This window comes from Dermacentor variabilis, chromosome 3 (assembly GCF_050947875.1).
Source record: "Dermacentor variabilis isolate Ectoservices chromosome 3, ASM5094787v1, whole genome shotgun sequence".
Lineage (NCBI taxonomy): Eukaryota > Metazoa > Arthropoda > Arachnida > Ixodida > Ixodidae > Dermacentor > Dermacentor variabilis.
In genome coordinates this window covers 33,425,196-33,440,101 of record NC_134570.1, presented here as the reverse complement: position 1 = coordinate 33,440,101, position 14,906 = coordinate 33,425,196, and the positions used below count along the sequence as shown (strand labels likewise).

At 45.6% G+C, this 14,906-nt stretch overlaps 1 protein-coding gene across 1 annotated transcript in view; it reads right to left on the bottom strand.

Moving 5' to 3' along the window:
* Positions 1-14,906, bottom strand: part of alpha-Man-IIb (alpha-Mannosidase class II b) — a 95,946-nt gene that overhangs the window by 6,889 nt on the left and 74,151 nt on the right. Inside the window, exons 2-3 of the mRNA XM_075684710.1 lie at positions 9,894-10,066; positions 1,546-1,854 (exon numbers count right to left, since the gene is read on the bottom strand). Of these exons, the coding sequence (XP_075540825.1) occupies positions 1,546-1,854; positions 9,894-10,066 (482 nt within the window). The remainder of the gene's footprint in view (positions 1-1,545; positions 1,855-9,893; positions 10,067-14,906) is intronic.

Below are 14,906 nucleotides of genomic sequence, written 5' to 3'. Positions count from 1 at the left end.
GGATTAGAACCACATTATGTAACCTGAATATCTGACATTCAGAAGCAATGTCAGGTTTTGTCATTCATCCACCGAACGCGCGTCACTTCGGTTCTCCACCGTGGTCTCGCAACGCCTTGTTTCTCAACAGTCGTGCCTATGGGTTAGCACCTGTGGGAGCGTGCACTGCTGCCCGCACAGTTATCGCATCTCCAGACAATCGGCTTCACTGCGTGACGTCTAAGCGACGGTGGAAGTTGATGTTGTAGTGACGCAGTTACCAGCGGGAGATAGATAGCGGGAATGTGCCAATGCTAGCACCACCTGACAGTGTAGATTACTCGGGCGCGAGAGGAACTTGGCTGTGCCTATTTCTCGCTGCGGGGCCATTTCACGACGTCGTCCAGCGCGGACCGAGCGGGCGCTCGTCGGCACATCTCACCGGGTGCCCACGCGAAAGGCCTCCCATTCGGCTTCAGAGCGAGGCGCCGGCGTGGGCAAATACAATTACTCGGACGGGTTTTTGTTTGCAAGACTGCGCCCGCGAACGGCCTTTGTCGGTGTCCGGAATAGCCGAACATTTCCTTGGTGACATTGCGTAGTGAGCTTAACTTCCTCAATTCCTAAACGCGTTCCATCGAGAAATGATTACTTTTCATGTATTTTGGGTAACTGCCTTTCTTGTATGAAAGGCACAAAAAACGCCAGCTTTTTTTTTTATGTTCGCACTTCTATGTGATGCACTCATGATTACCGACAGCCATTTAGACAAAACACGCCTGAGTATTCTCACATACACGTGAGGGCAACATTTCTCCGCCTAGCGTCTTCGAACACTTCGCAACACTCCGAATCTAACACTGTGCACACACAAAAACTGATAGTGAGCTGTAACGCAGGCGAGATAAAGGCGGCGAACACATCACTTCTGATGCATCACCTTTGACAGCCTGCACAATCCCCATCCGTAAGTAACAAAAAACACTCGGACAAGCCAAGAATCGGTGATTTCAGAGTTAGTCGCACAGTCTACGAACACAAAACGGTACACTGCACTATATGATGGCACCACTAGCTGCCAGCTGGTACTGCAGTTTATCAGCACACGTTGTGTCGAGATGAGTAACATGAATGACTATGTGAAACCATGCAAACGAGGCAGAGGAACACGTAAGCTGTGTTTTACAGCCGGTCATCATCATCGTCGTATTTGTGTCCACTGCAGGACGAAAGCCTCCCCCAGCGACTTACCCTTGTCTTGCGCCAGTTGACGCTCTCTCGTGGCTGTAAATTTCCTAATTTCATCACAGCACCTAGTTTAACGCCATCCTCAACTGCACTTCCCTGCACTTGGCACAGATACCGTAGCTCTAGATGACCGCCGGTTATCTGGCTCACGCATTACGCGGCCTGCTCAACATCATTTCTTCCTCCTAATGTCATCTGAAATAAAGGATACCCCTCCCCCCCCCCGCCTGCTAACCCGCTACCTGATTCAACCTCCTTAAAGCTTTAGTTTCATAGGTCGTTCTACAGACTGCAAACAAGCGTGCGACCCACACGAACCTCCTCGCGGCGAGAAACTCTTTCCAAGCGAAGTGGGTCCGCTGGATAAAAGTACTGCGGATGCCGGCGGCCTGCAACAGGTACGGCACGGTCGCACCGTGCCCGAACGGGTCGATGGACCAGCCGGCGCGCGGCACCACACCCAGGGTGGAGCGCAGCCACTGGTGTCCTTCGACCAGCTGGTCCACCATGGCGTAGTAGTGGGCGGCCGCCTCGTCCGTCATCACCCAGCCACCCGTCACCATCTCCAGCTGGCCACGGTGCACCAGGTGTCGGACAGCGTCCCGAAGGTGCGGCCGGTTCTCCAGGCTGCACGAGCAGAGCAGTGAAAAAGCACGGCCACTGAGACAAGTCGGCAGAGACGGTGTTTCACTGTCTGGTTCGTACTACACGCAGGAGTTAATTGCTCCATCCCAGAGAAATGCAACCCGAATAGGAAAAAAAGTGACAGCAGACTAACACAATCGGATCTTGTTGATACGTGCGCCCATTGAAGAAGGCCGGAGCACAGTCGTCTCGACGACGACGGCAACGAATCGTGCAAGCCATGAACCAGATTCCTCAGCGTTGCAATCTGCTTTGTAAATATACCTTGTAGATATTTTTCTGAGTAAGTAGTGCTTCGTTCGCGCAACAATATGAAGAAAATAGACACTGAATTCTGAGCCATACGTCCTGAGCCATACGACATTTATGCCTTTACTGTATTTTCTTTTTATTATTAGTTTTCTTTATTGCATGTTTTGCTGACCTGTCGCTGCCATGTGTTGTCAGGGGGTTGAGAGTTTTTCAAGCCATCTCATTACGGCTTTTTTTTTCTCACCCTCATCAATGTTCAATAGGAAATAAAGCTTCATTCATTCATTCTAGCTAACAAAAACATCAAGCGTCCCGGACCTCCTAATTATTTATCGCTCACAATCAAGTGATAGCACTTGAAGCTAGAGCTTCGCCGTCAGGTAAACCGTTCGTTGTAGAGCGAAAAAAAAACGCACTGAACCCCTGCATGAAGTAAATAAGCTCAATTAATGAATCATTCGCCCAAGATGGTACACAACAACGAACCCGCAGACTCATCGCCTTACAGCCCCAATAACTTCAGGCTGAACGAAGAATCATATATACGAGGGCTATTTAGGGCACGTGCGATAGTGCTATAGCAGAGGCTTAAGGAAAGCCACAAGAATCTGCAAACCACACATTCTTCCGTACCGTATCTTAAATCCACAAACTACCGTGACAGTACTGCTTTCTTTCCTTTCTTTCCTTTTTCCTTTTTGCAACAAGATACTACAGGGCTCTAAGGTGAGGTGTGACGAAACGCTGCAGCGAGAAACTGGTGTGGATAGACCATAGCCTTGTTGTATATATATATTTGACTAATCGAAAACGCAGAGAAAGCGCCAACAACGGTAAAACAACGAGACTGTGTTTGTCACTGTGTCAAGTACATCCTCCGTATTCTCTCTTTTTTTTTCCTAGAATAATATACAGCCGTTTTCAACGAAATTCAGTGCCTTGTAAACCACACTCAACGTCATCTTCACGGTCGACAAAATACTCACTACGCACGTTAGTAATTTCTGCGGTACACGCCCGACGTCTAAGGAACGTGTTAAAACTTAATTTTAAAAAAGCAGGCATTAGTTTACTAGGCAGCATAAAATTGTACTCTATAACACGGATACATAAAATGGAGTGAGCATTAAAGACAGTCAGGATTACTTCGAGCGACTGTTTTCAAAAGGCCGTCGAATTTTCGTGAACTGAAACCACACACTGGCCAAGCCGGCGTAAAAGGGAAATAATAAAGAAAGATGTGCTATCCGTCAAGTACAATAGCAAAGGTCACGCGAAAAAACAAGCTTCCATTGTCCGAAGAGGATGAAATACTACTGCCTTTCTTATAACATCCGAGACGCGAGGTCACTTCCCTGTGCTACACAAGTGCTGGCTCCGGCGCAATACTACCGGCATCGGCAGTGAAGCCCACCTGCCTTGCGATAAGTCGAATGGATTTTAGACGTGCGTACTGAAAGGAAGGCAATGAAAATACATATAGAGAAGCACCAGCTTAAATTATTTCGTACGGAACGCAATGAAATGCTAGTGGAACTTTGCGCGCCGATATAAAGCGAACGTTAATATCGGCAGCACGACGCTCTTCCAGAATGAATCTGACAATACGAAAGGGGCCAGGATGAAAAGTCACAGAGTTGAATTCTCAGCGTGTAATTTCGTGAAGAAGTTCTGGTCTTCGAAATTAGACTTTCATCTCTGCCATAGCAGAAATGGGAGTTGAAGGAGGAATTCAACGTTACGGCATTGAACACCTCGAGTTTCTTGAATCTTCAGTCTTTCCCTGAATGCACGTGCGGAAGTAAAGAGCCTCAAGAGAAAATCAGCAGACTACAGTCATTACTGCGGTTCTGAGATCATTTACTGCGTCGGCAGCAGGCTCCCAAAGCGGAAACCGCTAATTCTCAATGACAACTATACTTCTTAGCGATGAACACACAATGTCGGCTTCATCCACTCCAGTAACGGCGGCTGCGGCTCATCACCACACTCATCACACTGATATTCGACTGAACCCTAAAGAAATTACACATTCCCCTCTAACTCAGCGCTCATTATCGTGAATCAAAGCAACAGCATACAAAGCTTCGCTTACATCGATTCCCGTAGTGCGTGGGATCTGCCAATTTTTTTAGCTGTCAAAGCAGGTTGTCTATGCTGTGCTGGCCCATCTCTTCCTGTCTGCATGTTCGCTGTTTGCAAGCCTACCTTTGGCTCCATGGCACCGTGAGTGGGCAGTCAGCCATTTTGTAAGGGGCAACCTAATAACGACGAAAAACCTATTTCCAGTATTTCCCACATGTGATAGCTGCGCGACAAGTGATTAGCGCGTCCGGTTGCTGACTTCACATTGTTGCACGAGTTCCATCCCTTGTGGTGGCTCTAAAGTTTTGTTTTTCCTCGCCGTATAAGGGCGGCGTCCAAATCCACGCCCTTGCGGCGACACTCTCAGGGTAACAAAAACGGACCTCGAGGGCTATGCTTCTGCTGATTGCATGTTCCGGAAGCGATTGCGGGAGCCGGAAACACGTGAAGGACGCGAAGTTTTGGACACCGCCTATTGCGAGGGTGAGAAGGCGAAGGACGAGAAAGGCCACCTGATGATGACGGCGTAAATAAGAAGACGGACCAGGCTAGCACAGTTTCGATCGACTAGCACAATGAAATAAGATAATTGAAAAATTATAGATCATTAGCTGCCACTGGCTGAGTGTCAGTATTTCTGTCGTCTTGCCAGCACTAAAAAAATTGAGCATCTGGAATTGCTGCTTAACGATAAGCTTGATGAACTTGTCGACAGTCTGGCTGCCAAGATTGGGAAGAGGTTTGACGATCAGGGAATTGGCAACCTTGCTTCTCGAGCTGAAAGCGTGCGTTTGATGAGCGAACAGTACGACACATTCAAAGCGACATTCAATGAACTGATAACTACTAACAAAGCGTTAACTTCTCAGAATCAAGCATTAACAAAGAGAATCGCATACATGGAACAATACAGTAGAATGAATAACATCGAAATTGAAGGCATTCCATCATCACAAGGAGAGGAATGCTCTGCGATCTTGAAGAAGGTTGCCGATGCAATTGAGTGCCCAATTTCTTCTGGAGACATTGACATAGTTCATCACGTGGCCAGCAAGATGTCGGGCAGGAACATCATTGTTCGTTTTTGTTCACGTCACAAGAAGAATGGATTTCTTCGCAAGGGTCGCAAAGCTCGTCTGCGATGCTCCCAGATTGGCTCTTCTAGTAGTACACATAGTCCCGTCTACATTAACGAACACGTCACAGTCGATAGCAAACGTTTATTCAGCAAGGCCCTTGCACTAAAAAAAAAAAAGAACAGGCGGCAGTTTTATGGACTGGAAATTGCCAGAATAAAGCCCGTAAATCAACCGATAGCAGGGTCTTCCGAATAAACTCGGAGGCTGACTTTCGCATCTTTTCGCAGACATAGCTTAGCGCTACATTTCCTGTCCTGCAGACTGATTGCACACACGTCCCCGAATACTTTCCATCATGTCTTTGCTATCACCTGCCGAAGTCAAACTATTGCTTACATCTTCTATTATCTTTGTTTTTCATATCAATGCACGAAGTTAGCGCAAGAACTATGATACCATTTCTGTATTTACTGGCTCACTTAATCATTCGTTTTCATTTATTTGCGTTTCGGAAACATGGCTTGATAATGCGGATAGCAATTGATACAGTTTTGTCCATACCAAGCAGAATACTGCCATCGTATTTCGGATCGATACGGTGGTTCCGCTATATTTGTTTCACCTCATATTAAATATAAACGTAGGCTTGATCTTGTTCTTAATGTAATTCACTGTGAATCGGTATGGATTGAAGCTGACTTACAGATTAATTCTCATAATCGTAATAGTTTTATTCTTGATTGTGTATACCGTTCCCCTTCTTCATCTATCGCTGATTTTCTGCGTGAACTCTCCATAGTTTTGAAAAAAATTTCTCTTGAAAATAAGCAAGTCCTAATTGTCGGTGATATTAACGTAAACTTACTTAACGCCGACAACGGGAGTGTTACAGCTTATACAGACTGTCTGGCTGGTTTCGGACTGGAATCATTAATTTACTCTCCTACAAGGTGTTCTGCTCATAGTAACAACACACTTCTTGACCATGCTATAACTAACATTGCGCCAACTCCAAACTCTGGTGTCATAGATACTCAGATCACAGACTATTTCCCAATTTTCGTCTCCTCTCAGGGCGAAATACCTCAGTCCGAGCCTTGCTACTTTTTCTCCAAGTTTGACCGAGATAGTTTTGTTAACACTATACCAAATACTGATTGGTCTGTAATTAACTCCCTGCACGATCCCGATCGAGCAGTTGAAAATTTTTTTTCCATCTTTTTACAAACCGTTCGCGCTAACACAACTACCGTCAGATGCAAGAAACATTTTAAATTTCCCGGTAACTCTTGGGTAACGAGAGGTTTACTGACTAGTATGAGAAAAAAAGAAATTTATACAAAAAGACTAACAAGAAACCTTTTAATGTACGCTTAGCGGCACGCCATAAAAATTATTGTAACATTCTGAATAACTTGCTAAAGAAGTCTGAACGACAGTATTACGGCAATGAATTTACAAAACACAAGAACAATCCCAAAAAACAATGGCAACTTCTTAATGCATTCATGAACTTACCTAAGTCCGGTAATACTACTGATAAAACCTACAACAATAAAACCCATACTGATTTTTCTAGCATAGCAAATAGTTTCAGTGACTACTTCTATAATATATACAGCAGTCGTCATATGACTACTACTTATCTCATTTATCGCTGCAATAATTCTTTTTTTCTCTTTGATGTAACTGCAGATGAGGTACGTTCCATAACGTTAGCTCTAAAGAATACTAGCCCTGGCTTAGATAACATTGCTGTATTTCATCTAAAACTTGTTGCACCGCTTATTTCTGATACACTTTGTATTATAATTAATAATATTTTTAAATATGGTACTTTTCCCACTTCGCTTAAAAGGGCTAAGATTATTCCTGTACATAATAAATGTAATAAAACGGAGGTGTTTAACTATCGGCCTATTTCTATTCTATCATCGATAAGTCAAGTTGTTGAAAAGTTATTTTGTAAGCGCCTAAACAATTACTTAAACAAATTTCATATGTTGCAATCTTCTCAATTTGGTTTTCGCGCTGGCAGTTCGACTAACTTGGCTTTAATATCCCTAACCGACTACATTCGTCACTCGATTGATACGGGCAGCGTTGTTGGTTCGGCATTCCTGGACTTCACTAAAGCTTTTGATACAATTAATCATAGCATACTTTTTACTAAGCTAGAAGCCCTGGGAATTACCGGTCCAGTACTAAACTTCCTTAACAAGTTACCTACATGATAGAGAACAAACAGCTTTTTTTGGAGGTGCTTATTCTGATACTAAAGTTATTAGCCAAGGTGTACCACAAGGCTCCATATTAGGTCCCTTATTATTCTCTATTGATATTAATGATTTACCCACGTGTCTTAAGTCGGCACATTGTGTACTATACGCAGACGATACTACTATATCGATGCGTGACAATTCTTTAACTACCTTAATTCTTAAACTAAACAATGAGCTTGACCATACTGTTGCTTGGTGTTCGTCCAATCATTTAATTATCAATCCTTCAAAAACTCAATTTATGATTTTCCGTTCAAGCCAAAGAATACTACCTGGCTCGCCTGAGATAACTCTAGATGGTCATCACATTCCCGTCTCTGACTGTGTATCATTTTTGGGCATCAAATTAGATTCTAACCTTAAGTTTTCTCAACACATTGCCTTCATTAAGCGAAAGTGTGCCTTCGGTATTAGAGCATTATTCAAGTCAAGAACATATTTCTCTAAAGACGCATTATTAGCATTATACTTTGCCTTCATTCACAGTCATATTAATTATGGTATTGTTTCCTGGGGAAACACATATAACTGTCATATCTCGTCTATTCAGCACTCACAAAACCAAGCAATACGCATTATCACTAACAGTGGGTTTTTCACGAGTGCTACACTACTACTTCATGAAAATAACATCCTTGTTGTAACGAACTTGTTCAGCTATCATCTAATAATTATGTTTTATAAATTACTTACTAAACAGCTCCCATATCAATTCATCGATTCCAGGCACCTCATCCATAACAATAATACCAGGTTTGCGCGTAACTCCAATTTTCTACTACCTATGGTTCATTCTAACCAGGGAAGAATGACATCATTATTCGCTGCTATAAAGCTGTGGAATGGTTTACCCGTCAGCATTAAATATTCATCATTTAATACATTTAGTCATGCCGTTAAGCTGTTTTGTATGTGTAACTAAGTTTACGTCATTCATTACACTACATTTGTCAATTATGTGTATAGACAGTTTTTTTCTTTTGCACTTAATTTAGGCTTGTATACATTCAATTTGTTTTCATTAATCTTTTTTTCTATGTTGTATTTTCGCGATTGTGTGCGTTTCTTTTAGTTACCTTGCTCTTCTTTAATACATCTCTACATTGTTATTATTAACCGAGGGTCCCGTTGCAGTCTTTGACTTTGGGACCCTCGTCTGTATATTGTCTTTTACCAATTCATTGTATTTAAAGAATAATAAACTGAACTATACTGAACTGAACTTCCTCCTTCGCTTGTGGTGGGCTACTCGTTCACATGTCTGCATCGAAGTGAGAACTCGTGGCCAATGTTTTTCCAGCCCCCGCTACTTCACCCCCCTCTTCTATGTTAAGGTCCTAAAGCAACCTGCTAGCTGTATACGGGTTAGGTTATTAACAGATTAGTTAAGCAGCAGTTTAGCGGTATTCAGAACACCATCAACCAACGTGATGCGGGAGATGTCACCGATGTAACGAAGAAAAAGATAACACTACGCTGGCACTAATTTACACATATATCCGAGTAGCGTCTCCTCCTCGTCGAAAAGCATTCAGCCTGACACTTCGCCAATATCGTGGCGTTCCCCGGACGTAGCGCATGCGGGTCCGCATCGGCCCTTGAAGCAGGCTGTGCGTGTGCGCAGAGTAAAGCCCTCATTAGCCGGGACGCCGAAACACAATATCAGAAAAATACGCGACGCTTACGTACGCCTCTCTGTGAGGATTTAGCGCTATCGTTTGAGCGAAGCAGTCCCCTTGACAGATGTACAACATTTTGGACGAAGAAAGAAGAAAAAAACGCCTCCGTGTACAGCAAAGGTGAAAGGGCGCGGAGACTACAAATAAACGATGTTAGGCTAGTTTTTCAGCTACTTCGTTCATCACGCACATATTAACTTCGATAAGCGCGAATACGATGACAGAAACCCAAGTAGGAAACAGTAAACAGGTCGTATTCCTGACAATGTGGCCCCGACAGCGGGACATGAAGGGTTTATTTATTTATTTATTTATTGACTGATTGACTAATTGATTGGTCACGCACTCTATGAATGAAGGAAAGAAAGACATTAAGACTGCAGAACATAAACGCCGCGTTGTTAATGCGAAGAAGATTAAATATGAAAGAAAGGTTTCAGGCAAGAATATGGGGGACAGAGTGAGGTTGAGAAGACGCGTATACAGCTAGTCTCGCAGAAAAGTTTGGAGAAGTCATGGAGAGTCACACATCGCAATTCGGTCCTTAGAGCATTTGCAACTAACTTTTAGCGCTTATGCAGTCGAAAAAACTTCTTTTCCTCGAGGAGAAAAAAAAAAACGCCAAGTACGGTTCTGCAACACACCTGCGCCACCAGCGTGAGAAGAAGCACATCTCGGCCCACAGGAAGGAGAAGTCCTTGTGCCTCTGCAGGAAGTCCACCATGTTGTTCAGTATGTGCGCCGTGTTGCTCAGGAAGTAGCCCTCGAACGTCTTCAGCCAGCCCGGGTCATTGTGCGAGTGCGGGATCACGATCACCTGAAATGGCAACGGTACACTTAATACCACGTTCCGCTGGCCATAAAAACAAATATTGTAACGATGTTAATAAAACCGCGATATTTATTAAGGGCGAACTTGTGCCCACAAGTAAAAGTCACGGCGGTCGTGAAGAAATTCGCGGCAGTCGCGTTCTCAAACTGGGCTCGAACCGTCTCCCTCTTTCTTCTCGCGTGACACCTCGTGCGCGTGGCGCATGCGAGCCGGGTCCAACCGGCTACCCGTGACACGAGGATCGCTGCCTGTTGCTGAACAACAACACGGTACGGCGTGCACAGTGTCCAATACGAAGGGCGCGCAACTTGAATGTGACCAAGTTGTCGCGGCAATATATATATAACGTGTTGTCTTTATAGAAAACACACAGGCACATTCCACGTTAATATGAAAAACCATTTACAAGTTGTACATAGTATTGTCGAATTAACTGGTGGCGTGCAGCCCGTATGTTTGCTAACACTACCATAACCGCGATTCGCTCTCTCGCTCTCTCTCGCCCGACTGCAAAAACGCCAACGTGACAGACTGACAGTTCGGAACACTCCACGACGGCGTGCCAGCACATTTAGTTAACGCTGTTAAGAACGGCCCGCTGGGTGCAAGTTTTGCCAGCCAGTTGCGACAGCGGGAGTCAACTTTTCCTGGAACGCCGCCGTAACCCTCTGGCCACGGCGTCACTAAGTCGACTGTGTCCGGAGGACAATACGCACGTCCTCAACTCTCCGTCGCAGGAGCCGAGATGAGTTCGACGAAGCAGGCTTTGTGCCGGAACACGACACCGCCTATCCGGTCTGCCGCGAGTGGGGGAGTCCCCGAGGGAACGTAGTTCTAGGCCCCTTCCCACGCGCAGTTCAAGACGCAAGACAATGGGCAACCGGCCGCGCTGCGGGGGGTCAGCCCGGGGAATAAAAGGCACCTTTACTGAAGTAAACCCGAGTTCTACGAAGTCCGTCTGACGTCGGTTGAGGACCGTGAACCTGTGTGGAAGTGTGTGTGCGTAATCCCTCGCGCAGAGAGGCGACCTGTTTACGATGACTGGTCGAACGTTTCCCTCACCTTGGGATCGAGGGAGGACCGAGTGTTTATAAACCGCTGTTGTGCGGCCGCTCTGTGTACTTTCTCTCGCAGTTATGCTAGACTGATGAACTGCAACATCCTTATGTAGATACTGTAAATAAACCCATATTCCTCGTTCTCGATGAGAAGCAGTCCTTCCCTTCAACAACGTCCTCAGCGTGGATAAGTTGGACGACGGCATGGGCCAGCTACCATCTAATTCATGCCCGACTCCAATCTTGACAACGGGTTACGAGCGATGGGATTGAGCCCCCAATCCTCACAACGCACGTTTCGTTAACAGAGCCAGAGCAGCGCATACCGTGCAACGTGACACGCCAATCCCGAAGCATACATATATACCGTACAATATCCTCACGCCCCGCGTCGCCCCCGTCTCCCTTTAAAAAAAAAACTGGGTCGTCGACCCGATGGATGCACGCTCAAAACGCCCATACGGGACCGTATACATAAATCGCGATGTGTACACATCGCCTGCCAGACGCTCAATCCCGCGCGAATGCGCCGGCGAGAAAGCACAAAAGGCGTGGCCGCGTCAAATGAGCGCGAACTAACAATCGAACAAAGGAGGGGAAGGAAGGGGGGGTGAGAGAAGCAGGCCCGCGGTGCCGTTCGCTCACCGCTGCGCCGAATCCTTCGACGCAGCGACGAGTGCGTACGCACGCACAAAGGAGTGACGTCATGATCCCGTGTTTCCGCGCGCACTGTACGCACCCCCTACGCAGTAGTCGAAGAGAAGCGTGTTTTCATAGCCCTAGGAATCTTCCAGTCGTATACCTTTTTTCGACAGAGAAGTTTGCAAAGGAAAAAGGGAAGTGTTTTGTCCCGAAGAATGTTGCAGACACGTTTCCTCGATGCGTTCGGATATTAGGAACGCGCGACATGCGCCGAGCTCACGCACGCAGCGTTCTTGAAATATTTAGTACAAAAACTAACTTGTCAATAATTCCAATTGCACAGCAAAAACTGGTGTCAGTTGGAGAGTTCTGCATGTGTATAGGGCATTCTAAGGCGTTATTTCGGAGATGTTAAGTGTAGCTCTTCCTCAATGTGTTAAAATGGTATGCACGGCAGCAGCAGCGCTGGCAGTGTCATCTTTTGACACTTGATTGTATTGAACTAGAGCACTTTAGAGATGCATTTGATTTCCGTCAAAGGCTTTCGCAGAAGAACGAAAATAAAAAAGAAATCCGCTGTGCGCTAACGATCAGGCAGATCGGTGCCTCTGAGACATGCAACGGCCCGGTGCGATCTCTGAGGCCACGTTCTGTGTGGTCTATCTAGCGTCAAGATCAAGATGCGACTACTTGCTGCGCGCGCCTATCGCTCCAGAGTCCCGGTATTGCGTAAACTGACATACGTTCACACAAAAGCCCAGAACATCCTAACCTAAGGCTAGATTGCGTGCGTGTTGCCACACGAGGCGATTCTGGAACAACGATAGAATTATATAATTAGGCCTAAACGGGGATGACCAACACATTACAAACAACCACAAAAAAATGATAACGCTAACCTTATAGCCATCCTACAGAGAATAGAGGACAAAATAACGATAAACAGGAAGAGGCAAGACGATTACTGTCACGACACAATTTATGAACAGCAAACTGCATGACGATCAACGCCATTTTATGCCACTTCAAGCAAACTGTGAACAACCAACCCACTCCAAAAATATATCTCGAGTAGGTAACAGCTATGTTTGAGAAACTTTCTTTGCCATTGGTCGCCCTTTGCGGGTGCTGTCTTGCCAAGCGGACAAACTTTGGCCACTGGGTAAGCGCCATATCATATGTGCGTATTCTTGACCAAGCCGAAATGACTATACACCACACGTGACACAAAGGCTATAGAAGACTTAAATGTATTTACACATCTGTCGGATGTCACTGCACCACCTCACCCACCCACCCTCCCCCTAAACGCCTCTGATTAACACGTCGCCTTCGTTGCGCGTAATCCTCACTAACCTCGCTAACTCAAACATGACTTCGCCTCAGTTAGCTCGCAAGATTTTCTAGTTATTTCTTGTTCCTTTTTTTTTTCACTCGTTCGTACAGAATTTTGACTGCTGCTACCTCAAGGTCGTGTCCATTTATGCGGATAGCAGCAGAGGGAAGCCATACCTGTTTTCACAGCTCGCCAACAACGGACTCCGCCCATAACGATTTGCGTATTTAAATTTTGTTTTTCGCACGCGGACTACACCCGCAAAAGCGCGGTATACAGACACGCAGTCAGTACACACGTAGTCGGCAATGAAAAGACTATTGTTGGAGTTCTCGCCTCGGGGAACGCGTTTAAAGGGGGCCGGAAGCCGCAGAACATACGCTCGTCTATTTGCTGCCTTTTGTGTATGGGGGTGTGTACAATGCAAACACCTTGGACGAGTGAAATGTCATTTGCCGGCGCTCTATACCGGAGTATGCAGTGTAATCGCATTGGAAGACATTAAAGTCATTTATCGACGTCGTTTATCGGTGACAGGATACAATCGATTGGCAATAAAGAGTTTCTAAAGCAAAAATGCATTGTCAGCATACGCTGGTACATTACGCTTTTAGAACGTTAATGACATTTCTTTGGCGCAGAAAAAAAATGCTTACTATAAGCGAACAAAACTAAACAGAAAATTTTGCGCCCAAGATGGGCAGGCAAGAAGCCAATGTCTTCGTCAAAAGTTTACGAACCACGGAAGCTGAATGAATGCTGAATATTTCCGCGACGTGGGCACACCGTCTGGCGTTCGGATTTTCAGCTTATAATACCAGTAAATGTGAAGCACGCAGTGTTGTACACTCGCTTTTACTGGCCGCATACGGTCACAAACTCTTCGCAGTGTCAACGTTTCCTCAGATGACGTGCTCCGTAAACTATCGACGAGAACTTTACATCGCGGCGGCTGCTGGATGTATGCGCCTTGTTTCGTGTACCGTTCGGCTTCAACGGGGATGCAAGTTTCCTTTGCAGCTCTTTTTTTTTTCTGTGTAGGGTTTTCTTTGTAGCTTCTTGCTACTCTTGGGCTCTCTAGTTCATTGTGTCGTATTTGAACGTGACCACCACAACGGTTAGTGCAACATGTTTTCGAACTATACAGTTGTGCCGCCGCCAAACCGACATGCGAGGAGGTCGCGGGTTCGATTACGGCCGCGGCGCCTGCATTTCGATCGGGGCGTAATGCAGAAGCTCTCATGCACTTAGATTTAGACGCACGTTAAACAAACTCAAGTGGTCAAAATCAATCCGGAGTCCTCCCACTATGACGTGCTTCATAATAACAGATCGTGGTTTTGGCCCGTCAAACGCCAGCATCTCTTCTTTTTTCGTTTGTATATCGATGTGAACGTTTCGCTCACGCTTCCATTTTTCAATGACCTGTCGCCTTGCGTGAGTCATATCTGCACACTCTATCAATTCGCCATGCGAAAGATATTGCAGACTTTCTCGAACGGTTAAGAAAGAGACCCATCCCGTAATGCCCTTCCGTCGCGCATTCTGCCTTTACTGTAGGCAGTGCTTACACACGACGGTCTAGACACGCTTCTTTTTTCTTTTTTTGACAACACTCGGAGCAGGTCGGTAAAACTTGGAAAGCTGCAAGAGTCGCAGACATGCCGAAAAACAGGACGTTGCACTCCGCTTGCTTCGAGCGTCCTATAACCCCCTTTTGCCCAAATGGGAAAATCGTTTTCCCAGCCGTAATGGCTTTTCTTGTGATTGTTTTTTTTTTCAAGTTTCT